The following is a 26,879-nucleotide window of genomic DNA, read 5'->3' as shown; positions in this document are numbered from 1 at the left end:
CTTCATCAAGATGTACGTGTGCTGAACATGGAGGTGCCGTCCATTCGGTACTAGATTGGGATGGATCGTGGGACGGCGGCGATTTGGATCGCGAAGACGTTCCACTACATCAACTGTGTTTCTTAATGCTTCCCGCTTAGCGATCTACAAGGGTATGTAGATCCGATCTCCCTCTCATAGATGATCATCACCATGATAGGTCTTCATGTGCATAGGAAATTTTTTGTTTCCCATGCAACGTTCCCCAACAGTGGCATCATGAGCTAGGTTCATGCATAGATGAAATCTCGAGTAGAACACAAAAGTTTTTGTGGGCGTTGATGTTCGATTTTCTTCCCTCCTTAGTCTTTTCTCGATTCGGCGGTATTGTTCGATTGAAGCGGCCCGGACCAACCTTACTCGTACGCTTACGAGAGACCGGTTTCATCGACTAACATGCAACTTGTTGAAGAAAGATGACTGGGTGGTGTTTGTTTCTTCAGCTTTAGTTGAATTGGATTTGACCGAGGTGGTCCTTGGAGAAGGTTAAATAGCAATTTGCATATCACCGTTGTGGCTTTGCGTAAGTAAGATGCGATCATACTAGATACCCAGAGGACGTCTAACTTGTTTTTGTAGGGTATGCATGTGATGTGTTATGGCCAAAGACATGATGTGATATATTGGATGTATGAGATGATCATGTTGTAATAGTTAAATATTGACTTGCACGTCGATGCTACGTCAACCGACAGGAGCCATAAGGTTGTCTTTAAACTAATGTTTGTGCTTGCAGATGTGTTTACTGTATTTCTAGGGAGTAGCTTTAGTAGTAATAGCATAGATAGCATGACAACCTCGATGGTGACACAATGATGGAGGTCATGATCATGGAGATCATGGTGTGGCGCCGGTGACGATGAAGATCATGCCGGTGCTTTGGTGATGAAGATCAAGAAGCACAAGATCGTGGCCATATCATGTCACTTATGAATTGCATGTGATGTTAATCCTTTTATGCACCTTATTTTGCTTAGAATGACGGTAGCATTATAGGGTGATCCCTCACTAAAATTTCAAGATAAAATTGTGTTCTCCCCGACTGTGCACCGTTGCGACAGTTCGCCGTTTCGAGACACCACGTGATGATCGGGTGTGATAGACTCAACGTTCACATACAACGGGTGCAAAACAGTTGCACACGCGGAGCACTCGGGTTAAACTTGACGATCCTAGCATGTACAGACATGGCCTCGGAACACAAGAGACCAAAAGCTCGAGCATGAATCGTATAGTAGATATGATCAACATGGAGATGTTCACCACTGAAACTATACTCAACTCACGTGATGATCGGACTTGAGTTAGTGAATTTGGATCGTGCGACACTCGAATAACTAGAGGGGTTTCTATTTGAGTGGGAGTTTATTAGTAATATAATTACCTAAACTCAATTTTCTTGAACATAGTCTAAGTAATCTTTGCAAAATTTTATGTTGTAGATCAATGGCTCGCACAGTAGCAACCTTGAATATCAATACGTTCCTAGAGAAAGCTAAGCTGAAAGATGATGGTAGCAACTTTGTAAACTGGGCTCGAAATCTGAGGCTTATCCTTCAAGTTGGTCAAAAGAATTATGTTCTTGATGCAGCGCTAGGAGATGAACCACCTGCTACGGCTGACCAAGATGTTTTGTACGCTTGGCAAGCTCGTAAGGATGACTACTCACTAGTTCAATGTGCAGTTTTGTATGGCTTAGAACCGGGACTTCAACGATGTTTTGAATGTCATGGAGCATATGAGATGTTCCAGGAGTTGAAGTTTATCTTTGAGAAGAATGCCCGAATCGAGAGGTATGAGACCTCCGATAAATTCTTTGCTTGCAAAATGGAGGAGAATTCGTCTGTCAGTGAACATGTGCTCAAAATGTCTGGGTACTCAAACCGTCAAGCTGAGCTGGGGATTGCTCTCCTGCAAGAAGCTATCACTGAGAGAATTCTTCAATCACTACCACCTAGCTACAAGGGCTTCGTGTTGAACTATAACATGCAAGGGATGAATAAGTCACCGGCGAGTTATTTGCGATGCTGAAACTCGCTGAGTCAGAAATCCAGAACGAACATCAAGTGTTGATGGTCAATAAGACCACTAGTTTCAAGAAGAACGGCAAAGGCAAGAAGGGTAACTCCAAGAAGAGTGGCAAAACTGTTGCCCCTCCGACGAAGAAACCGAAGGCTGGGCCTAAGCCGGAAACTGAGTGCTATTATTGCAAGGGGACTCGTCACCCGAAGCGCAACTGCCCAAATTATCTGGGCGATAAGAAGGCGGCCAATGCCAAACAAGGTATATGTGATATACATGTTATTGATGTGTACCTCACCAACTCTTGTAGTAGTGCCTGGGTATTTGATACCAGTTCTGTTTCTCACATTTGCAACTCGAAACAGGAACTGTGGAATAAACGAAGGCTGGTGAAGTATGAAGTGACGATGCGCGTGAGAAATGGTTCCAAGGTTGATGAGATCGCCGTCGGCACGGTCTCACTTCACTTACCATCGGGATTAGTTATGAACTGAAATAATTGTTATTTAGTGCCAGCGTTGAGCATGAACATTATATCTGGATCTTGTTTATTGCAAGACGGTTACTCATTTAAGTCTGAGAATAGTGGTTGTTCTATTTATATGAGTAATATTTTTTATGGTCATGCACCCAATGTCAAGGGTTTGTTCATATTGAATCTCGATTGTGATGACACTCATATCCATAACACTAAGACCAAAAGATGTAGAGTTAACAATGATAACGCCACTTTCTTGTGGCACTGCCACTTAGGTCATATTGGTGTTAAGCGCATGAAGAAACTCCATGCTGATGGACTTTTGGAGTCACTTGATTTTGAATCACTTGACATGTGCGAACCATGCCTCATGGGCATGATGACTAAGACTCCGTTCTCTAGGAACAATGGAGCGTGCAAGTGACTTATTGGAGATTATACATACTGATGTGTGTGGACCAATGAGCATAGAGGCGTGCGGCGGAAATCATTATTTTCTCAACTTCACAGACGATTTGAGTAGGTATGGCTATATCTACTTGATGAAGCACAAGTCTCGAACGTTTGAAAAGTTTAAGCAATTTTAGAGTGAGGTTGAAAATCATCATAGCAAGAAGATCAAGTTCCTACGATCTGAACGAGGAGGAGAGTATTTGAGTTACAAGTTTGGTGCTCACTTAAGACAATGTGGAATTGTTTCACAATTGACATCGCCTCGAACACCACAGTGTAATGGTGTGTCCGAACGTCGTAATTGTACTTTGTTAGATATGGTGCGATCTATGATGTCTCTTACCGATTTGCCATTATCATTTTGGGGCTATGAATTAGAGACAGCTGCATTCACTTTAAATAGGACACCATCAAAATCCATTAAGACGACACCATATGAGCTATGGTATGGCAAGAAGCCAAAGTTGTTGTTTCTTAAAGTTTGGGTATGCGATGCTTATGTCAAAAGGCTTTAGCCTTAAAAGCTGGAACCCAAAGCAGAAAAGTGTGTATTCATAGGTTACCCAAAAGAGACAGTTGGGTATACCTTCTATCTCAGATCCGAGGGCAAAGTATTTGTCGCTAAGAACGGAGCTTTTCTTGAGAAAGAGTTTCTCTTGAAAGAATTGAGTGGGAGGAAGATAGAACTTGATGAGGTTACAGAACCTCTGCTTCAACAAGATGGTGGCGCAGGTCAGAAAGAAATGTCTGTCGCGGCAACACCGGTTGAAGAGGAAGCTAATGATGATGATCATGAAGCTTCAGATCAAGTTATTGTCGGACCTCGTAGGTCGACAAGAGCACGTACTGCTCCCGAGTGGAACGGGAATCCTATCTTGTCTATCATGTTGTTTAGACAACAATGAGCCTGCGAGTTATGGAGAAGCAATGGTGGGCCCAGATTCCAACAAATGGTTAGAGGCCATGAAATCCGAGATAGGATCTATGTATGAAAACAAAGTGTGGACTTTGGAAGTATTACCTGAAGGTCGCAAGGCTATTCAGAACAAATGGATCTTTAAGAAGAAGACAGACGCAGACGGTAATGTGACAGTTTATAAAGCTCGACTTGTGGCAAAGGGTTTTTCACAAGTTCAAGGAGTTGACTACGATGATACATTTTCACCCGTAGCGATGCTTAAGTCAATCCGAATCATGTTAGCAATAGCTGCATTTTTCGATTATGAAATCTGGCAGATGGATGTCAAAACGGCGTTCATTAACAGGTTTCTTAAGGAAGAGTTGTATATGATACAACCCGAAGGTTTTGTCGATCCAGAGAATGCTGACAAAGTATGCAAGCTCCAGCGATCCATTTATGGACTGGTGCAAGCATCTCGGAGTTGGAATAAGCGCTTTAATGAGGTGATCAAGGCGTTTGGGTTTATATAACTTGTAGGAGAAGCTTGTATTTACAAGAAAGTGAGTGGGAGCTTTGTAGCGTTTCTAATATTATATGTGGATGACATATTGCTGATTAGAAACAATGTGGAGTTTTTGGAGAGCATAAAGGATTACTTGAACAAAAAAAAATCAATGAAAGACCTAGGAGAAGCTGCTTACATATTAGGCATTAAGATCCATAGAGATAGATCGAGGAACCTAATAGGACTTTCACAAGGCACATACCTTAAAAAAGTTTTGAAGAAGTTCAAAATGGAACAATCCAAGAAGGGATTCTTGCCTGTGTTACAAGGTATAAAGTTGAGTAAGACTCAGTGTCTAGTAACTGCAGAAGATAGAGAAAAGATGAGTGTCGTCCCCTATGCTTCAGCCATAGGGTCTATGCAATGTTGTGCACAAGACCGGATGTCAGCCTGGCCATAAGTATGGCAGGCAGGTTTCAAAGTGATCCAGGAGTGGAACACTGGGCGGCGGTCAAGAATATTCTGAAGTACCTAAAAAGGACTAAGGAAATGTTTCTCGTTTATGGGGGTGATGAAGAGCTCGTCGTAAAGGGTTACGTTGATGCAAGCTTTGACACTGATCCGGATGATTCTAAGTCACAAATCGGATACGTATATGTTCTTAATGGGGTTGCGGTAAGCTGGTGCAGTTCCAAGCAAAGCGTCGTAGCTGATTCTACATGCGAAGTTGAGTACATAGCAGCCTTGGAGGCGGCTAAGGAGGGTGTCTGGATGAAGCAGTTCATGATGGATCTTGGAGTTGTGCCAAGTGCACTAAATCCAATAACTCTGTTCTGTGACAACACTGGTGCCATTGCTCTAGCCAAGGAACCAAGGTTTCACAAGAGCACTAGACACATCAAACGACGCTTCAACGTCATCCGCGACTATGTCGAAGGAGAGGACATAAATATTTGCAAAGTGCACATGGATCTGAATGTTGCACATCCGCTGACTAAACCTCTACCACGAGCAAAGCATGAACAACACCAGAACTGTATGGGTGTTAGATTCATTACATTGTAAATCACATGATGATGTGAGACTAGACTATTGACTCTAGTGCAAGTGGGAGACTGTTGGAAATATGCCCTAGAGGCAATAATAAAATAGTTATTATTATATTTCCTATTTCAAGATAATCGTTTATTATCCATGCTATAACTGTATTGAATGGAAACATAAATGCATATGTGTATATATAGACAAAACTGTGTCCCAAGTGAGTCTCTAGTTGACTAGCCTATTGATCAAGGATGGTTAAGGTTTCCTAGACATAGATAAGTGTTGTCACTTAATGACGGGATCACATCTTTAGGGGAATGATGTGATGGACAATACCCAAACTATGAACGTATCATATGATCATGTCATTTTGTTGCTATTGTTTTCTGCATGTCAAGTATCCATTCCTATGACCATGAGATCATGTAACTCACTGACACCGGAGGAATGCCTTGTGTGTATCAAACGTCGCAACGTTACTAGGTGACTATAAAGGTACTCTACAGGCATCTCCGAAGGTGTCCGTTGAGTTAGCATGGATTAAGAATGGGATTTGTAATTCCGTGCGACGGAGAGGTATCTCGGGGCCCACTCGGTAATACAACATCACATATAAGCCTTGCAAGCAATGTGACTAAAGAGTTAGTCGTGGGATCTTTTATTACGGAACGAGTAAAGAGACTTGCCGGTAACGAGATTGAAATAGGTATAGAGATAACGACGATCAAATCTCGGGCAAGTAACATACCGAAGGACAAAGGGAATGGTATACGGGATTATATGAATCCTTGGCATAGAGGTTCGACCGATAAGATCTTCGTAAATTATGTAGGATCGAACATGGACATCCAGCTCCCGCTATTGTATATTGACCGAGGAGTGTCTCAGGTCATGTCTACATAGTTCTCGAATCCGCGGGGTCTGCACACTTAAGGTTCGGTGACGTTTCGGTATAGTCGAGTTATAGGTGCTGGTGACCGAAGTTTTGTTCAGAGTCCCGGATGAGATCCCGGACATCACGAGGGTTTCCGAAATGGTCCGGAAACAAAGATTGATATATAGAAAGTTGGTATTTGGATTCCGGAAGAATTTCGGGCATTGTCGGCAGTGTACACGGAGTGACGAATGGGTACCGGGGGCCCACCAATACCCAAGAGGGCCATGTTGACTTGATGGTGGCGCAATATCTCTTAGTGGGCTGACTAGTCAACAAAGAAATCCCATGAGGTAAAAGTGGAAAAAACCAAAAGAGGTGGACAACTTGGGGAGGAATCCTACTCCAAGTAGGATTGGAGGAGGACTCCTCCTCTCTAGCTCCGGTCAAGCCCAAGGGGTTTTCCCTTGGTGCTCAAGGATAGCCCTCCTTCCTCCTATATATACTAGAGGTTTTAGTGTTTTTGAGACACAATTTCAGCCATGTGCAACCCTCTCCTCTAGTTTGCAGTTCTTCCTCTAGATCGGATTTCTACTGTGCTTAGGCGAAGCCGTGCAGGAATAGATCACCACCACCACCAGCGCATCGTCACGCTGCCGGAAAACTCATCTACTTCCCCATCTCTCTTGCTGGATCAAGAAGGCGGAGATCGTCATCGAGCTGTACGTGTGTTGAACGCGAAGGTGTCGTCCGTTCGGTACTAGATCGGGATGGATCGTGGGACGGCAGAGATTTGGATCGCGAAGACGTTCCACTACATCAACCACATTTCTTAACGCTTCCCGCTTAGTGATCTACAAGGGTATGTAGATCTGATCTCCCTCTCGTAGATGATCATCACCATGATAGGTCTTCGTGTGCGTAGGAAATTTTTTGTTTTCCATGCAACGTTCCCCAACAATAGAACCATCAAATTCTTTGATAATAAGATGATTTAACCCATGATTTCTTCGTTGATCTATCTTGGTTTAGACTTCGCCTAAAGCTTTTTCTAAGGATTGTTGCTTTTATGGTGTTGCCATTAATCCAAGTTCTCAATATATCCTCTTGGTGTATGAAGTTTTCCCTTTGTTGTTGCATCCGATCAATCCTTGTTTCTCTTAGTGGCTGGTTGTCAACTCATTATTGGAGATGGTTATCATAAGTCCACTACAAGCTTGTTCTTTCCGTTGTTGGTTTTCCAACAACTCCGTTCAATTTTTCATGTAAGGCTACTTGTCATATCCAATTGCAGTAGTTGTCATTTTCTTCTTCGTTCTTTCTTCCCAATGATCTAGTTTCTATTCTCTTGTTCGGAGATGTTGTGATGTTGTCCTTTTTATATCAGTCTTTTCGGGTTGTCAAGATCATGTTTTTTTCCTTGCTTATCAATTTAGTTGGCTTGTAATGAATCTTCTCAAGATCTTTTCATCTTATCTAATTTTGTCCTCAATTTCCTACCGAAGTGCTGCCGAAATTTTGTTTGAATCCTTGTTTGTTTCTCATATCATTCCTCATCTCTTCCAACCTTCAAGATTCATTGGTTTCACTCGTTTGTCAAAGAAGTGACTAAGTTTTACCTCTCTTTCTCTTCCTCTTCCCCTTTCATTCTTAGATCTCGGGGCGGGATCTCTTGTTAGTGTAGGAGAGTTGTAACAGCCCGAGACCGACGCTCCAGAAGATTCCCCTCTTATTCCATTGCCGTCGTGTGATTAGATTTTGTGTCGAATTCATCATCGCATCATGCGCATCATCTGCATTGCATGGGCACTCCATTGCCGCCTGCCGCTTCCGCCAAGCCCTGATCTGGCCAGCCCCCCTTTCGCCGTCAGGAATTGGACGCCCGCGCCCGGATCCGCCCAGATCCAACGGCTCCTCATCCTACCGCCGCAGCACTGCATCGCCACGGCCGCCTCTTCTTCCACCAGCGCCATGGCCCTTGACCTCGTGCATGCGCGTGGGAGGATGACGCACCGGCCGGCCGCGTTGACCATGTGCGCTGCGCCGCGTGGGCCGTCACCAGCGCCAAGCGTCGGCCTCGTCAGCACCTCGATGGGCCGCCACTACAGCTGGCCCAGCCAACGCTCCAACCACGCACAGCCCCACGCGGCCTCCCTCCGTGAGCTCGCCCGAGCCGATCCGGCCTGCCCCGGCTGCATCGAGCCGGCCCAGCTCCGATGGGCCCGAGATGAGCTGCGGCAGACCATCTATCCCTCGCCCTATGCATTATAGTTAACTTGTGCCATGCTCTGTTTCGGCCCGGTTGCACCAGATTCAGCCCATGCGTTCTATTTTTCGTCATGCGGTTTCTCTTCATTTACGACAAATTTCACAAAATAGCATGAATTTTAAACACCCGTAAATTTTAAACCGTGCGTCGGATCACGACAAGTTATATATGTAAAACATGTAAAATTTTGCGTAGATTAATATTTTTCAACTCTCATGCATATTTAAAACTGTTTAGCATGTTGTTTGCATCGGTTTGCATATCAGCGTGATAGAAATGTGAAAGTGCGTTATATCGACTAGAGGGGGGTGAATAGGAGATTTTTAGAATTTCATCACTATGGAAATTCCTTTTGAGGAAATTCCTCACTGATGACTAACTTACAGCGGAAACAGTAAAGGATCAGGAGTGCAAAGTTTCACTACAGCAATTTTTCAGGATGAAGAATATGAAAACTGATTGCACAGTAAGCAGGCATGCAGAAAACAGATGAGGATTAACTTGCGTGAAGAATTTGGGGTTGAGGAATTTCAGAGAAAGTCTTCAGCAAATTCTTCAAACAGTGATAATGAAAATCATCAACACATAATCTGAGGAATATAAAGAGTTGAGGAATTAGAACCCGTTTCACAGCGAAGACAGTAGTTGATGACCGAGTTCCAACTGCTGTGACAGTTGTACATCTGGTTTGGAGCGGCTTGGTATTGAAACCAAAAGACACACAGTCCCTATCGTATTCTCATTGGGCTAAGAACACACAGTCCTCGCCCAACACTCGTGGTAAGTCTTCAGGGCAGACTTCCAAACCCTCACAAACTTGGTCACCCGGCGATCCACAATTGACTGCTGGATTGCTCTAGACCATGACGCCTAACCGTCTGGAGGATGCACAGTCCTCAAAGGTAAAAGGCTTCCGTCCCACACAGGAACAACTGCTTCAGTGATGCTCAATCACTTGGTTTTCGGTTTGTGGTTTGGTGTTTGGGGTATTTCCTCACTGATGAATTACTCTCGAAGACTCTGAGGAATTTGGGTTGCTCTTATGACAAGTGTCAGTTTCTAATGGAGCAGCCAACTAGCTAATGGTTGTGGGGGCGGCTATTTATAGCCTGGGAGCATCCCGACATGATTTGACATTAATGCCCTTAAATAATATGACCGTTGGTGTGGATAAGACCAATGATGTGGCGTGGCTATCGAAACGGTCGGGACCCTCAACTGTGAGAGTCCTCATGTCACTCATATTCCTCACTTGAGGCTTTTGGTAGGATTAGGCTTGGGTTGAGCATCATGAGGAAATTCATTCCAATGTATTACCTCGACCCCCTTTAACAGTACGGTGTTCCTATTACTCAAGTGGGAAGAAAACAAAACAAAAAGAGTAAATCTTCATGCTTCAAAGTCTTCAGAATGATTTTCTTCAGGACACACCGAATTCCTCAATTTCAATATCTTCATGAGGAATATCAATTTCATCGCAAATTCTTCGCGATTCAAATCTTCGGCTTCAGACCAATTTCTTCAACCGAAGATATACATTTTTAGGGGTCCATATTCATCGAATATTTCAAACTCCTCCGCGACTTATAGATCCTGTTTACACTCATAAACACATTAGATACTTAACCTATAAGTCTTCAAACCACCAAAATCACTAAGGGGCACTAGATGCACTTACAAAACAGTTTAGATCGTAGTTAATTATTCGTAGATCCGTTGGAGATGAGCCATATATGTAAATGGACTAGAACGACAAGTAGAATCACGTGAACCACTTTGTTTTTCCTTTCAACAAACATAAAATCTGATTAGGACAAATCTGGACAGATTTATAATTTAACACATGGGGCTATATGTCGTTTTCGGTCTCATTTAAAATGCCTAGATAGGTAGTTTAATTTGTGCTTCACCCGTTGCCATGTTTAAACAACATTCAATGTTGTCGTGTACCTAAATGAGAGTGAACTAATTAAATAAATGTGGAGTTTCGTCAATATGCAACTCGTTGCATATTGAGCTTCACTTAATGTGTAGCGTTTGGCTGTTGTGAATTGTCATGCCATACCTTGCATAATTGAAACCAATCATGCATCATATGTGTTGTGCATCATGACGTGCATATGCTATGGTGTTATCGTGTGTTGATGCTTGTTTCCGGTTTGCTTCATCTCGATAGAGTTCCGTAAGCGTGTCCGAATGTGAGCACCCGTTCGACTATGTCGGTTCATCTGCTTCACGGAGTCGTTCTTCTTCCAAGAGGGATCACACGCAAGATGACCATTTCCCTAGATATCATTACTATCAATGCCATGCTAGTTGTCTCGTCTCTTTCAATATGTCTCGCTGCGTACCACTTATATGTCAGCCTCTCAACATTGCCATGAAAACCTTCAACCTGTTCACAACCTAGCAAACCACTGATTGGCTATGTTACCGCTTGCTTAACCATGTGTTAGCATTGCTAGTTGCAGGTGCAGTTGCTTCCATGTGATAACATGGATCCTTGTTACATCACCATATTATTGCTACTTAATTTAATGCACCTATATACTTGGTAAAAGGTGGAAGGATCGGCTTTCTAGCCTGGTGTTTTGTTTCACCTTTGTGGCCTTAGTTTCGGCTACCCGTGTTATGTTCCATAATTGAGCGCTCCTAACACGATCGAGGTTGTTATGGGGACCCCTTGATAATTTGGTTTAGTTTAAGACTGGTCTCGCAAGGCCCAACTTTGGTACTACATTTGCCTAATAATTAATGAACCACATAGGGAGTAATTAACTCGAGGAAACTTAATCAACCTCCGGGCCAGTGCTCGTCATGAGTGTTGGTCCAAACTAGAGCACCGTGCGGGGCCAATCCGGGGCAACTCGGGAGATGTATGTCAGGCCACCGTACGCTTCTCTTATCCGTCGTGTCCTGAGAATGAGATACGCGGCTCCTATCGGGTTCGTCGACACGTCGGGCGGCCTTGCTGGATTAGTTTTACCTTTGATGAAATATCTTGTGCATCGAGATTCCGGTGATTCTTTGGGCTATCTCAGAGTTGAGGTTTTCCACTAAGGAATCTATGGAGATCACAAGTTTTGTGATCGAGGTTTTCTATGCGGCTTGTGGTAATTTGAGATGGACTAGTTGGAGCACCCCTGCAGGGTTAAATCTTTCAAAAAGTCGTGCCCGCGGTTATGTGGCAACGTGGAAACTTTGTTCAGCATCCGCTTCTAGACGACCTGAAGTAAACTTAATTAAAACTTACCAAGTGAGTGTGTAACCATGACTGTCTCCTTCGTGAGCTCCTTCTCCGATCGAGGACACGGTGGGGTATGTCTAGCGTAAGTAGGTGTTCAGGATCATTCTTTTGATCATGGGTAGTTCACGTCCGCTGTGTGTAGATCATCCCCCTCTTATTCTTGTACTCGTAAGATAGCCACCCAAATAAATGCTTAGTCGCGTGTTGCAGCCTCACCACTTAACCATACCTCACCCATTAAGCTTTGCTAGTCTTGATACCTTTGGAAATGAGATTGTTGAGTCCCCTGTGGATCACAACTTACTACAACATCAGTCACAGGTACAGGTAAAGAGTTACTTTGACGTGAGCGCGCTCATTGTGATATTTGGAGTTTCTTCTTCTTCTTCTTCGATCTAGCATGGGTTCCAGACCGGCAGCCTGGGATAGCAAGGATGGACGTCGTTCTTTTATCGTTTTTTTTCGTCTGAAGTCGGACCCTGCTCTTCTTCATGATGATTGTACATTGTTGTATTAATGTGACTCTGATGTAGCTTGTGGCGAGTGTAAGCCAACTCCTTATACTCATATTTTCAGGACATGTACTTGTAACGATATCCATTCTTACGAAACGACGAGATGCGTTTCTATCCTTGTCGAGGCCCTCGTGCCAAAATAAGGATAGGACCGCATCTTGGGCGTGAGAACTATCCACACAGGCTAACTAGTGGGGTCGAGCAATCTAGTGAGCAGTCTAGTCCACAAGTTGACTAATCAAAGTTTGACTGGTCCACATGGTCATTGGACCTACAAGTCATACACTACAGCTGATCAACTAAATAGAACTAACTTCATTTAACGGGGTCCATACGTTAGTGGGTCAACTAAGTTTGTCTAACACTAAACTTATCCTAGCATCCTATATACCTAAGAAGTTCACCCCTACTACTTGATTTATCTCAACGTGCAGCCTATCCATAGCTTGCCACATCAGCATGTTCTTTCTTGCCTCGGTGCGCTTCGCCTGCTATAAACTAATTTGGAAATCCAAAGCTCCTCCAAGATGCAAGTTTTTCATGTGGCTGGTGCTTCATCGCCGGTGCCTGACTGCGGACAACTTGGAACGCAGGGGTTGGCCCTCAAACGGCTACTGCCCTCTGTGCCTTGTGACGTCGGAGGACTGCACACACCTGTTCGTGCACTTTAGGTTCACACAACAGGTTTAGCTATTGTTCAGAGATTGGACACGGGCGGATTATCGGATATCGAAGGATCGTTTCAGCAATACGGAAGGTGGCTGCAAGCATGTAAGTTAGTTCCCAAGCCTATGCGTCGGAACTTTGACATAATCTCCATCTTGATTCACTGGAGGATTTGGAAGGAAAGAAATTCTAGAATTTTTGAGCGGGAAGCGAGTAGCCCCTTCAGAGTTTTGGATCTGATCAGAGAAGATATTGGGACATGGAGGGCGGCCGGTTGTGTTACTCATATCGGCAACCTTTCTTGAGTGGCTGGTTTGCCACCCTTTTTAGCTGTTTTGACGGTTGTTGCCGTCCTTTTGAATTTTCGGAACGTCTCAGTTCCGTGGGTTCTCAGTTCTAGTTCGCCTAAAATGCTAACCTTTGTGCACTACTTCTCCTTCTTTCTAATAATATTCGGCCTATGGCTCTTGGAGGTTTACTCCTTTTTGCTACAAAAAATTGTTACTTTTTCCTAAGAAATAATCTATACTATATAAGGACGAAGAGGTAGATCCAAATCACAATCTTAACCGCTAATCATATCATCAATGGTCTAAACATCTTCGTTAACGAAAATGAAAACGGATCTTCCGTATCAACCTCCTTGTGCCCACGACCTTCTCCAACTGTTGCGGCCCACCCGACGCCCGCATCGCTGCCTTAAAAAAACTATCATGGTGAACAGGTGCCCGAGCAGGAGGAGAAGCAAGGATGCCCCGCGCCCGGCCGCCTGGTCCTCGCCCGGCCGCCTGGTCCTCGCCGACCTCCGAGGCCGCGCCCGCGCGAAGCGCCGCCTCCGCCGGGAGAGGACGACGACGGTGCCATGGAGCTCCTTCCCCACAACCACGCATTGGTAGAGGAGCTCCGTCTCCGTCATCGTATCTGGACGTTGATCTGGCAGCAGCCACAGCCTTGGAGTTCTCCTCGAGCGCCCGAAACACTAGCCCACCTCCACCCATGGCGACCCCCTCTCTTTCACCTCCACCCATGGCAACCCTGCTGTGGGAGATCTCAAGTCTCCTCCCCAACAACAAGAATAGGAACAGGAGCCTCTTCTCGACCAGGATATGAATCCCTCCTCCCTTTCTCTTCTCCCTTGGTATTCTCGCCATCTGATTTGTGCGATCTGTGCAGTTGCCGATCTCTTCTGGTTGCTTGTGTGAAAGGGTTTAATTTGGCCCCCCCCTGTTTTCTACCAAGGAAGGTGACGACCTCTCCCCCCCCCCCCCCCCCTCTGTTCAAGTTATTCATTAGAGAATAAATCTGGGAGCAGAATCATGTGTGTAGGTATTTCATATTTCATTAGGGAAATATACTACTTGTACTCTTGCATGTTTGTAGGCACGTATCTAAAGACTTGACCCTTTTGATAGATGTAATGAGAGGGGAATCACCCTGATGTATATATATTTCCAGAGCCGGGTGTCACTGCCATATTGCCGACCCGCACCTGACGTTGCAAAGGTGAGTGCGTAATGTCAAACGAACTTTCAGATCACCTCCTTTTGCAATTCTTAACGCACATTATTTTTATGCATTGGGTATTCATCAGGTACTACAAATGATTTAGTAATCTTTTACCCTACACATTTTACAACTTGTTAGCTTACCAGATTCGATGGCTGTAGAGGTTTGCTTTTGTAAGAGTTTCATAAACATCGTGATGATTCTGGTGAATGAACGATTGCCCAGTCTACTCTAACATTTGTTAGAGTGAAATTGATTTATCGAGAGGTGTCAAAAAATTTATTGTCCAAATTTAGCCACCTTCAAGCATCCATGTCATATAGAGTACTAAGTCATGCATCCCATGTCCCAAAAGAGTGTTTTAATACATGGAGAAGGCATAACTTTGGTAGCGATGTGGAGAAGGCAAGCCATATGAACTGTTTTAATGCATGGTAAATATTGCAAAACATCAAGTTCTTTGTTTTGACATCAGTTTTGGTATGTCTGCTATTGCTCAATTCGTGACGTTTAAATAAGTGACCCCCCATTGTGTTGTTGAACATGGCAACCACTTGATCTTTAAATCGTGGCCTATCCATAAATCTGAAGTGTGGCATAACTTTTGAGGTTCTAATGTAGCCTAGCAAACATTAGCTTCATTTAGGCCAAGTAAAAGGTACTGATATAGGTAAAAATCTGGGTCGTAGATCTCGTCCCTTATGTCCCTTTTATTAAATTTATGTCTAGGCATTTTGTGTATCTCAAAGTTTTACCCTTTTATAAGTGATATATTGTGTATTTTGTTGATTCTTTTGTTTTATGAGATATTCCTGAGTGATAATTATATCCCGTTTGCTTCTTTGTTATTAGAGGAGTGAAATGTGATTCAGTTATGAATCTGATATTATGCAGCGTGATCAATATACCAAATCTTGTGATTTTTTTCCTCTTGGGAGTGTGCTACAGCTGGTTGCTATAGGCCAAGGAGGCATTGACGAGCAAAGGCAGCCAAAGCAACATCTTTCCCACACCGGAGCTTCAAATTTGGTGCCCTGGCTGATTCGAACAAGGTCCTTGGTGTAGCAGACATGCAGGAAAATGCGGTCCATGCTCCCGGGAGCCGAAATGTCTTTCCGATCTTTTTAGGTTTATTTTCATTCAACTTAAGTTCCTCATTTCTAGGGTAGCTCGTTACTTGTGTATGCTAGATATCCATTGTTTTCATCCGTTGATAATCTAATGAATGAGAAAATTCATTCGATTACACATGCGTTGCGCATACAGTGTTACTATCCATCTAAGTGGCATCGTGTCTCCAGAAGTTATTTTCTCCACCACACGGTTGGTCGTGTGTCTTCCACTGAAGCCCATAAGTGCCCACCTATTTAGCTTTTGTCTCTTTATCCACCATCAGTTTCCTCAACATCCCCTCATCGCAACCCCTCTCCATTCCTCATCCACTCTGACCCCGACCATATTCCTGCTTTACCATCCCTATTGCAACCCCATGGCAAATCCTCTCCACCCCTTCGCATCTCCAACTTCCTCTATGTGAACCAGTGTCACCACTGCCCACTGGCCAGCCTCCATAGCACTGGCTACCAGTGTCCTTAAGGCCCTCCACCGTCGTGGCATGGAGATGCAACGCTGGAGTTCATCCTTCCTCGTAGAACTGATGGTGTTCAAGAGATTCGGCTCAGTATTACCTGGCGTGATTCTCTCTCTCGACTGCTACGATGCCCCGTAACTACTATCTGATCTAATGTATTTGGAGGATTAATCGGCTTTGTAGAGAGAGAATCCCTAATTAATTTCCCCATCAATCGATTTTCCATGACTCGCTTTTTGCTGAGTATCTTAATTATTCACAATCAGGTAATCTGGCAACGTGGACCTTGACGACGTGCACACAGAGATGTCCATGGTTCCATACTTGACGGGGTGCCCCTCCACAAGCTAGAAACTGAAGAACCTGCACGCCAGCACCATCGTCTTCACATGCGGGTATGCTAAAACTTTGCCCACACAGATCTGTGGTCCCTCCTTGGGCAGCGACCCAGGCGCACCGTCGCCGACGATCCACTGCTCTGTCCGGAAGCTAGCGGCGTCGGGCCCTCAGTTGTACTCCACCCACCCGATGGAGTAGGGAACATACATCACCATCCGCGGTGCGCACCTCCTTTCCTTCGATGGTGCCGATGACCTCTCCCATGAGCCGGTATTCCTTATTTAATCGCCAATTATATCTCTCAAATTGGTTGTTTATTTTGCTTCTTGTGTGTATTTTTTCGCTCATACAATTGGGTGAAATTTGGAGTTCCTCTTCCCTATGTACGTAGCTTCCTCACGCCATTTGATTTATCTTGAGTTGTACAAATTCATCCATGGCTCCATACTCCATTCATAAATCGTAACTTTGCCCTACTATCTTACTCCCTCCGTTCCTAAATATACCTCTTTCTAGAGGTTCCATTAATGGACTACATACGGATGTATATAGACATTTTTTAGAGTATAGATTCATTCATTTTGCTTTGTATGTAGATACCTAGTGAAATATCTTAAAAGACTTATATTTAGGTACGGAGGGAGTACTATTTTATTGTGAGGTTATCCTTTCATGTTGTTTTGGAGACTGTTATTTCTTAGGCACATAAATGCATGGATTTCCCTATAAACCAAAGATTTTTGTTCCAGCGCTTCCATAGTGAAGAAAGAAAGTGCAAACATCGCCATGCAAAGGACTATTTGTAAGATAATGATTCCTCGCACATGCATTTTTTCTTCCTTTCTTGGGAGATAATTCTCCAGATTACACCTTACAGATGACATTTGTCACTTTTCAGGTAAAAAAAGGAGTTAAATATATATAACCCCCTGAACTCCCAGATTTGGAGTACATCACCCCTGCACTCAATTTTGGCTCACTTAACCCCCTAAATCTGCACAAACCGGGCAAAGCACCCCCTGACGAGTGACGACTCTCCTTGTGGTTTGGGACGGCTGTTTTGCGGACATGGAAAGGGGCCGGTGCCATGTATGCTTGGACCTTGTATAATCTTATAAATATGATGGATATTGTTGTTTTGTATGCCAACTTTGTTGCTTGATGTTGCTGTGATGTATGCCGCAAAATAGTGTTGAGACAAACAAACTCTTGCATTTTTCAGACAATATTCCGATACATTCTCATTGATACATAAAGTACTGCCAATACAAACTACTGATACAAATTGTCTCATGCTTGCACCCAGAATCCCACTGTCATCATCAGAAAATGATCAGAGACTTTCTCTTCTCTCTTTCTCTGGTTCATCCCTGAGCTGAATGTTTTGTTGCCTCTGCTCCAAAATGATCAGAGACATTCTCTCGTTAGGTTTTCGAATCACTCAAAATACAAACAGCATCCAACACCTCCAATCTTGCAAAAAAAAAGAACACAAATGCAAATCAGACGACATGAAAATAAATTCAATCTGTAGGCTACGGGTCAACCTACCAGAAAAGATAGACACCATGGAAATCATACCTTCCTAAGCCTGTATCTGTTGTACCTTCTTCTAGCTTTACCATCACTCCAGGAATTCCATCGAGGGGCTTCGATTCCCAGGCGCAATCGAGCGGCGGCTCGTAGGCATACGACTCCTTGTAGGGGATTGGTGGACCAAGATTGCTAGGGACAAAATGTTGGCTCGTAGGCATACGACTCCTTTGTAAGAATGGTACTACTGGCCTTTGTAGATAAAGCCTGTATCTAAATTAGTAGATAAACTTACTCCAGGAATAAACAAACATTCCATCGAAGTTTTGAAGCCGTGTGAATCAAAACTAGTAGTGACATTAGTTTTTCATTAGCTTTGCCTCCAACATCCCCTTTTCCATTGGACAGTGCTTTGCCTCGGTGCGGCCGCCAAAACTTTCGGCCGGCCACACGCAGACCGTCCGATCCGACAGCTGCACGCGGGTCGCACCATTAGATCTCCATACAGCAAAATTTCTTGATGCAATAAATTTTATCCACGATGCAGTAATTTTCGTCCACGGTTGCAACAAAAATATAGTTGTAGCAAACAAAATATCAACGTGATCGTAACAAAAAAACGAAGTTGATGATGCGTGGTAGCAAAACAAAATAAGGGTTGTAGCAACACAATCCGGTGAACTCGGGTTGCAACTCTGACGAACGTGTATGTAACTTTTTTAGCGAACTGTTACACCAAAAAATGATACCGGTTATAGCAAAAATTAACACAGTTGTAGCAAAAAAATAACCGGTTATAGCAAAAAATCCGACAAACTAAGGTTGCAACCAAATGTATATGCAGCTTTTTTAGTGGACAAATTTAACAAATTTGAACACTGGTTGTAGCAAATTTAAACGATCACCGCAGGGGAAAATGTTGCATAACCATACGCACGGGTCGCGTGCAAGACGCGTGGACAGCGAGCGACCGGCGCGTTGCTTCCGCCGGCATGCCGAAGGAAAACGTTTTCCTTTTTTATTTCGAAAGAGGAAGTAGTACTTCTCACTAATGATCAGCTATATAAGTTGTCGTAGATGTTCTTTGTTTAACAAAGACAACAACCTAGTACTATCAATTTTTCTCGACCACCATATTTGTTATCTCATATTATATTTATGTTACCATTATCTGTTGTAACACCTAAGAACTTATGTAACAACTACTTGGCTATATTTGGTACTTATGTACTAAAATGCAGAATATTTATTTACAATTCACATAATGCACGCAATAAGTATCATATATCTACTATGCACATAAAGCTAATTAACTTATAATATACTATCATATTGGTAGAACAAAGAGTTCCCACAGCAACCCGCCGGGCATTATCTAGTTAACTCAATGGATGGGTGCAGGCACGCACAGGAGCACACGACGCTTGTGCAGGAGCGTCAGATGCTCGTTGCACGTATGCCCGGCCCGCCATGGCCGAAACACACCACGACAAGCGCGTGCAGTAGGCCGTGCCCGGTGAGCAGCGCTCGGGTGCGGTAGGAGTAGTACACGACGGTAGGGGGCGAGTAAACACATAGCAGCGGCAAGCGGCAGCAGCAGTAGAGCAGCAACCGCGGAAAGGGAGCAGCATTAGTAAGCAGCAGCGACGACAAAGCAACATCAGCTAGCAAGCAGTGGCAGCAAGGCAGTAGCAGTGTGAGGAGCATAAGCAAAGCAACGGCAGAGCCGCGGGGCACGCGTGATGGAGTAGCCGCGGGCGGCCAAGGTAATGAAGACGACGGCGATTGTGAGCGTATGGGCCGCCCCGGATCGATTCGATGCTCGAAATGGACGAATTCGACGATGGCGGTCCTCCTGGACGCGGTCTCAGAGCTTGGGGAGGCTGGTGGCCGCGTCTGTTGAGGCAGCATGGCGATGATGTTTCTCGAGCGGCGCAAACATAGGAGGTCACGACATGGGGGGGAGAGGAAGGAGAGGTGACTAGGGTTTGGGGGAGGCACGTGGTAGGTCTTGTAGGCATCTGGGAGGTCGGGGATGGCAGCCATGCAAGGCATGGCGCGGCCATGGAGTGCTGATGGCCGCTACACGCCTCCTGTGTACACAGGAGGAAGAAAGACATGTGATGGGCTTGAGCCTCGCACTATAGCAACATAGAGTACACATGTAAAGTAGCTTTTTAATGTTTTCCCTTTTCTTTTTGTGTTTCATTATCAGTTCTTGTTTTCAATTAATTCTAGTATTAGTTGTCCTTTGAAAAATATGGAGTTTGGTCCATAAATCCTATTGCATTTTTTGACATTGCCACAAAAAGTTTGAGGACAATTTGAAAATGTTTGGAATATTTCATAATTCAAAAGGTTCTTAATTAATTGTTTTGGCCTCTTCTATAATTGTTTTAAGTCACTAAAATACTTTATAAAATGTTGGTTCTAATTTTATAAATACCAGGTGAATATTTGTAACCCAAACATGATTTTTTTTTGGAGGTTTGTGAAAATATTTAACCACTTATTAAAAGATTTTGAATTTGAATAGGAATTTGAAATGAAATATGATTCCAATTCTGATCAAACATTGTTTAGCAAAAGCATTAGTTTAATCTTGACCATCATTGTAGCTTAATTACATGGGTTAGTGTACCTGATAACCAGGGGTGTTACATTCGACCAATTACTAGAGCTTGCGCACGTCAATTGAATTATCACGTACTTTCGTTTCTTGGAAATCCTTCTGATGTTCATGAACATATGATGTTGCCTAAATTAGATACTTATGTTTACTTATGAATGAAGGATCTAACATGAACAAGAAGGATGGCCGCTGGAGCGGGGTCAAGTATGAAGAAGAAGGTGTGCACGCGGAAGGAACAACGGAGTTTTTAGTGGTGATTTTCGCACGTTGAAGCTACCATAAGGAGAGCATGAAGGCTTGGACAAAATATACAAGATGTCACTTCATAAATTTTGTCCATATGCTATTATATGTAGTGTGTCACCTTATTTTTGGACCAAGTCCATGTAATTTCAAAATACCACACTATAGTCTTTTTTAGAGTGCCCACGTGTGGGAAAACTAAGTTAAGGTTTGTTTCGGACCCCTCCTCCATGGTGTCATGAAATTCCCCTCTATTCTCTCATATATACAACCCTTAGGGTGTCGTTTAGACTTGTTTTTTTTAGATTACAAGTTCGTCATAGTGGTAACTTCGCGTCCTTCGTTTGTGTTCTACGACCAGCCCTTAGGGTGTCGTTTAGACATGGATTTTGTTTAGATTACACGTTCGCCATAGATGTAACTTTGGGTCCTTCGTTTGTGTTCTACGACGGGACCAAGACGTCACAGAACCCCACTTCATCAATAAAGTTTTCCTCTTATATTCGCAATATCCATATTATAATTTCAGTTTCTTGCTTGTTCTTCATTTGCGTGCAGAAAATAGAACTTCATGGTCAGGTTGATCGTGTTCCGACGTGGTCAATAACCTCTCGGAGTTGGTTTAACGATTGCTAAGGCGCGACGTCCTCGCACGTTCGTAGTCGGATCGTCAAAGTCTACTCCACTGAAAACGATAGTCACCATCTCATCGAAAGACAGAGACAACTTCGCCTCTATCAGGTGGCTTGTGGCCCGCGTTTGCCCGCACAAGGGGCAGATTTTCGGGCCAGGGTGTCAGATGTCCGGGGCTTTAGGTGAGGGGCGGATGTCGGGACTGTTGGCCGAATGTCTGGGCTCAACAAGGTCAGATAGCTTCGTTTTCTGGGTCTAGGCCAGATTTCCGGGGTGATGGCCGGATGTCCGGGCCAAGGGTCGGGTGCGTGTAGCTGCTCCGCCTGCCTTGGCGCTAGTGGGATCTCCAAGGGCTGGATGTCTGGGAGTGGGCGAGATGCCCAGGACGTGGAGGGTCTTGGAGTCTCCCCTTGGTGGCCATCTTAATCTATCCTTGCTATCGTCTTCATGGTGTTTTGACCTTCACTCCTAGTGCCTTCGAGATCGTTTTCGTGAAGGGTCTTTGAGTCTCCCCTTGGTGGCCATCTTAATCTATCCTTGCTATCGTCTTCATGGTGTTTCGACCTTCACTCCTAGTGCCTTTGAGATAGTTTTCATGGTATTTAAACATGCATAGGATCTCCGCTTGAGGTAACATTCAAGTTTCAAGAGTATCAAAGGAAGAGTCCCTAAAAAAGATGTCACCTTAGTTTTTTTTGGACGTCACCTCAGTTTAGTTTTTTTTACACGTCACCTCGGTTTCAACGACACGTGCACAAGCTTTTGTCATAGGATCAACTGAAGATTGAGGTATTGATGGTAAATCACCATGTAATGAGGATCTTTCTAAAAAATCCGTCAACAGGATAACCGTCGGATGTACAATTATCCGTCGTTCAGTATCATTCTTATTTCTGCAACAAGGATAATGTTGTTGAAATACTTTACAACAAGATTAGTGTTGCGAAAATACTTTACGACAAAACTTATGTCGCAGAAACCTTTGCGATATAGTTGATGCTGCAGATTTGTTTTTACTATTTTTATGACATAAATATTGTTGCAGAAACAAATTACAACACAAACAATGCTACAAAAAATATTTGCAGAGAATTTTACAACACACGGTGTTGCAAAAAGAAGGACATACATGTGTACGTCACATTGAGCAGGCAGCGGATCACGGCTGAAAGTAAGAGTTTTTCTTACTACTATATCATTGATCTTACATGAAGATGTCTGGGTATTTTCATTTTCCTTACAAACCCTTAAAAGATAACAATTGAATGAATTATGTCTCATCCATTATATATTTCATCACCATAATAAAATGAAAATCTTCAAATCTTTGAGAACCCCAGAGCAAAACAAACCATCATGGATCAACAATGTCAAAGATATGAAAATTAAATATCTTTGAGAACCCCAGAGCAAAACAAACCATCATGGATCAACAATCTCAAAGATATGAAAATTAAATAAGGATCATCTGGTTATACAATCGTACTCAATACTAGTCACACACTAAATGATGGAAACTTACTGATACAGAGGTGAAACTTTGGGTTGTCTATGATCTCCAAGGAGCCGAGAAGGAAAAGACATGAAATCTAGAGACCAGCTCTTTTCTTCAAATGTTGCTTGAAATTCATGATATCACCATAATAAAATGAAAATCTTCAAATCTTTGAGAATCCCAGAGCAAAACAAACCATCATGGATCAACAATGTCAAAGATACGAAAATTAAATAAGGATCATCTGGTTATAAAATAGCGTAGAGAAGAAGATACGTTTTAAGTCGATACAATCGTACTCAATACTCAATACTAGTCACTCTAAATGATGGAAACTTTCTGATACAGAGGCAAAACTTTGGGTTGTCTATAGATCTCCAAAGAGCCGAGAAGGAAAAGACATGAAATTAGAGACCAGCTCTTTTCTTCAAATGTTGCTTGAAATCCATGATATCACCTTCCCACCTAGTCACCGCCTGGTTCTCACAGACCCAGATCTCTTGGGCAACCTGATTGATCAGCCTGAAGTCATGGCTCACCAGGACCAACCCCCCGTCCCATTCCTTCAGTGCCTCAGCAAGTGAGTCGATGGTCTCAATGTCAAGATGATTTGTCGGCTCATCAAGCAACAGCATCTGTGGCTGCCTAAATGCTAGCCAAGCAAAAATGACACGGGCCTTCTGCCCATCAGACAGGTTTTTCATAGGCATCACCTGTGCCTTTCCTGACAGGCCAAACTTGCCGATTGCAGCTCTCATCTTCTCCTCTTCATTCCCAGGGTACTCCCTCATCATGTACTGCAGGGCCGGCATGTCCAGGTCCAGCTTCTCAGTGAGATGTTGATGGAATTGTGCAATGCGTAGGTGGTTGTGGCGTCTGACCATGCCATCCAGTGGAGATAGGTCACCTGTCATGAGCTTCAGAAGTGTGCTCTTACCTGCCCCATTCGGACCGACCAGTGCAACTCTTGAGTCAAGGTCAACACCAAAGTCGAGGTTCTTGTAGATGAGATTATCCGGAGTGTACCCAAATGTGACATCAGCAAACTGCAGCACTGGTGGTGGGAGTTTGCCTACATCTGTAAAGCGGAAAACAAGAATCTTGTCATTGACAACCTTCTCAGCGAGACCACCACGCTCCATCTTTGCAAGAGTCTTCTCTTTGCTCTGAGCCTGACGAGCAAGCTTCGCAGATCCATGACCAAATCGAGCAATGTACTCCTTCATATTAGCTATCTGTTCCTGTTCCCATTTGTACTGCTTCATTTGATTCTCTTCAAGCTCAGAGCGAGTTTGAACATACTGGTCATAATTTCCAGTATATAGCTTGAGGGTCTTGTTCTGCATGTGGATGATGTTGGTGCACACTCCATTTAGGAAATCTTGGGAATGTGAGATAACAACAAGTATACGCTCAAAATTCTTTAATTTCTCTTCAAGCCAGACACAAGCCTCAAGATCTGCAAATAAAAGCAAAAAAAAAAATCACGTTGACCTCAAAAGTAAGCGTAACCGCCCACCAAGCTATGCAGGATTAAGTCCACAAGAAGGATGTCTATATGTCTTGTTATGCACGAGCAACAAGACATGTAGTAGTGCCATGTAATTTTGTGAGATGGAAGGATGTGTGTCACATTAGCCAAAGATTTTGTATCAAAGAAAAATGTTAACGGTAGTGAAGCAATACAAAAGAACACATCATTACCGCTTAACATTATATGTTCAAGTGCAGTTTACATATGTTTCATACTCACCAAGATGGTTGGTTGGCTCATCAAGCAAAAGGATGGTCGGATTCATGAACAGTGCCCTTGCCAACGCAATCCGCATACGCCAACCCCCAGAAAAATCACGAGTTGGCTTTGCTTGCATTTGCTTGTCAAAACCTAGACCAAACAATATCTCAGCAGCACGCTTTTCAGCAGTTGATGCATCCATCGCTTCTAACCGCTCATATACAAGATCCAAAGCTTCACCGCCACCATCATCCTAAAATAGTCAGCGACAAGTGTAAGCAATTATATAGACCTAGATGAAATGCAGAAAATGAGCAAATTTGAAGATAGAAGTTCAATACGTAACCTGTGCAGCCAAAATTTCAGCTTCCTTTTCCAGCTTGACTCTTTCTTCATCACAACAGATAACAGCTTGCAGCGCAGACATGTCAGAAGCCTCAATCTCACGGGTGAGATGATGTATGTCCATGTGTTCAGGAATGGGGAGTTCCCTGCAGCCTATTGCTGTGAGAAGGGTAGATTTTCCACAACCATTTAAGCCGAGCAAACCATACCGCCTGAGGTTAAATAAAACCATCAATTAAGTAGTCCAGAAGGACACATGGTTGTAACTAAATGGAAACAAACAGATGTATAAACTATACCTCCCATAGTTAAGCTCCAATTCTGAGTCCACAATAAGGTCATGTCCATGAAATGTTAATGAAAGGGACTCTATCTGCAACATACAAATACTATATTAGGAAATCAACAAAGTATTAGAGGAATCAACCACTATGAAGGACGGACGGAGATGATGCTAGATCAGATATATTCAGTTAATGGAAGGGACTCTATCTGCAACATACAAATACTATATTAGGAAATCAACAAAGTATTAAAGGAATCAACAGGTATGAAGGAGGGACGGAGATGATGCTAATCAGATATTCGCATTGAAGACTATATATGTAGTCATGACCTCACATCCCAGCATATTTGGGGTATCAACTGGAGTATTATTTTCTTGTGTACATATTTGGCATATCAACTGGGAGTATTATTTTCTTGTGTACATATACATAATATTGGTATGAGATAGGTTCCAGGATACAATGGACCAGGAAAGTGGCTAATACGACCACACAATGCCCCGTCGAGGAAACGATGAATGGATCATCTGAAGAGCTTAAGAAATCGAATGATTTAACACGGATCTAGCAATCTGTTTTTCGCTCAATAAAATTATATTACATCTGGCGATGAACGACGAGGATCGACTTACTCTATTGTTCTATCACTGCAGGCTGCAGGGTGGAACTAATTCGTGCCGCGAGAATAGGAATTTATATAGGAAGAAAAAAAAGTTCGTAACGATGGATGAATAGCAGCAAGAAGGAAAAGGGGATCGGATCTTAACGTACGTGGATATCACGGGAGAGCGGATGCGAAGCCAGGACCCCGGTACATGTCCGATCGGACAAGTTAAGCGCCGCTATGCCATTAGCCGCCTTGTCCGCCGCAGACGACGCCGACGAGGATGAGGCAGCGGCGTTGGACTTGGCTCCCCTCTTGGCGGCGGCGGCGGCCTTCTTCTGCGCGGCTTTCTTCTTGCTAGCATCGGACACCATGGTAGGGTATCGGGATCGGGAAAGGTAGATAGCTCGAGGGGAGGGGAGGGGAGGGGAGGGGATTGGTTGCTGTAGGCGGCGATTTGCGCAAACCTACGATACACGATTTCTAATCCCCTCCCAGCGGGCGGTGGCGGCGGGTTGTGGTGTGGAGAGAGGCGTTGGGTGGAGAAGAGAAGTGCTACTTGTATTGCCTCCTCCGCTCACTACTGGTGGGCTGCTCAACTTACTCGGACCGGGCCGTGGAGCATGCTGGGCTTTTATCTAGGGTTCTCTTGCATTTCTCGTATATCTTCTGACGGCCGGTGCTGAGGTTTTTAGGGCCACACGCGAAACCATAATTCGGGGTCCTTAGGGGACTTCTAGACGTCTACCGATGGATTTGTAATAATCATCTGTCACCCTTTTAACCATTCGATATATACGCATGCACCGTTTGATCTGTCTCTGCCCAAACACATAAAATCCTGAAACAACGTTTCAGTTGCAGAAACAAGCACGCTGCTACGCGTCCGCCTGACGAGTTAAAAAATGACTGACAGGTCTCTT

The 26,879-nt window shown here is 43.7% G+C and overlaps 2 protein-coding genes and 1 long non-coding RNA gene across 3 annotated transcripts; 2 read left to right on the top strand and 1 right to left on the bottom strand.

Annotated features, from left to right (window-relative positions):
- The first annotated feature begins 13,723 nt into the window (after positions 1–13,723).
- LOC123409728 lies at positions 13,724–17,592 on the top strand. The gene is made up of 4 exons (XM_045102589.1): positions 13,724–14,256; positions 14,469–14,516; positions 17,199–17,251; positions 17,348–17,592. The coding sequence occupies exons 1-4, from the start codon at positions 13,876–13,878 to the stop codon at positions 17,349–17,351; spliced, it is 486 nt and encodes a 161-aa protein (XP_044958524.1). The 5' UTR covers positions 13,724–13,875; the 3' UTR covers positions 17,352–17,592.
- LOC123409729 lies at positions 14,523–16,909 on the top strand. The gene is made up of 2 exons (XR_006612893.1): positions 14,523–15,647; positions 16,377–16,909. It is a non-coding gene; the product is annotated as an uncharacterized LOC123409729 (long non-coding RNA).
- A 5,622-nt stretch (positions 17,593–23,214) lies between the features above and the next one.
- LOC123410911 (ABC transporter F family member 1-like) lies at positions 23,215–26,485 on the bottom strand. The gene is made up of 5 exons (XM_045103838.1): positions 26,124–26,485; positions 25,365–25,438; positions 25,067–25,277; positions 24,739–24,973; positions 23,215–24,444 (listed from the first exon to the last, which is right to left on the bottom strand). Exons 1-5 carry the CDS (start codon positions 26,328–26,330, stop codon positions 23,393–23,395), a joined length of 1,779 nt encoding a protein of 592 aa, XP_044959773.1. The 5' UTR covers positions 26,331–26,485; the 3' UTR covers positions 23,215–23,392.
- Between the last annotated feature and the right edge of the window lie 394 nt (positions 26,486–26,879).

Source organism: Hordeum vulgare, chromosome 7H, assembly GCF_904849725.1.
Source record: "Hordeum vulgare subsp. vulgare chromosome 7H, MorexV3_pseudomolecules_assembly, whole genome shotgun sequence".
In the NCBI taxonomy this organism is placed as follows: domain Eukaryota; kingdom Viridiplantae; phylum Streptophyta; class Magnoliopsida; order Poales; family Poaceae; genus Hordeum; species Hordeum vulgare.
Note: the sequence above shows the minus strand (reverse complement) of the source record. Positions and strands in the feature narration are given on the sequence as shown.

Coding starts and splice junctions, on each gene's coding strand:
- LOC123409728 (XM_045102589.1), top strand. CDS start 13,876: ATGGAGCTCCTTCCCCACAACCACGCATTGGTAGAGGAGCTCCGTCTC. Junction 14,257..14,468: donor CCTGTTTTCTACCAAGGAAG/GTGACGACCTCT, acceptor ATATATTTCCAG/AGCCGGGTGTCACTGCCATA. Junction 14,517..17,198: donor CCGCACCTGACGTTGCAAAG/GTGAGTGCGTAA, acceptor TTTTTGTTCCAG/CGCTTCCATAGTGAAGAAAG.
- LOC123410911 (XM_045103838.1), bottom strand. CDS start 26,330: ATGGTGTCCGATGCTAGCAAGAAGAAAGCCGCGCAGAAGAAGGCCGCC. Junction 25,439..26,123: donor CGCTCTCCCGTGATATCCAC/GTACGTTAAGAT, acceptor TGTATGTTGCAG/ATAGAGTCCCTTTCATTAAC. Junction 24,445..24,738: donor TGAGCCAACCAACCATCTTG/GTGAGTATGAAA, acceptor TTTTATTTGCAG/ATCTTGAGGCTTGTGTCTGG.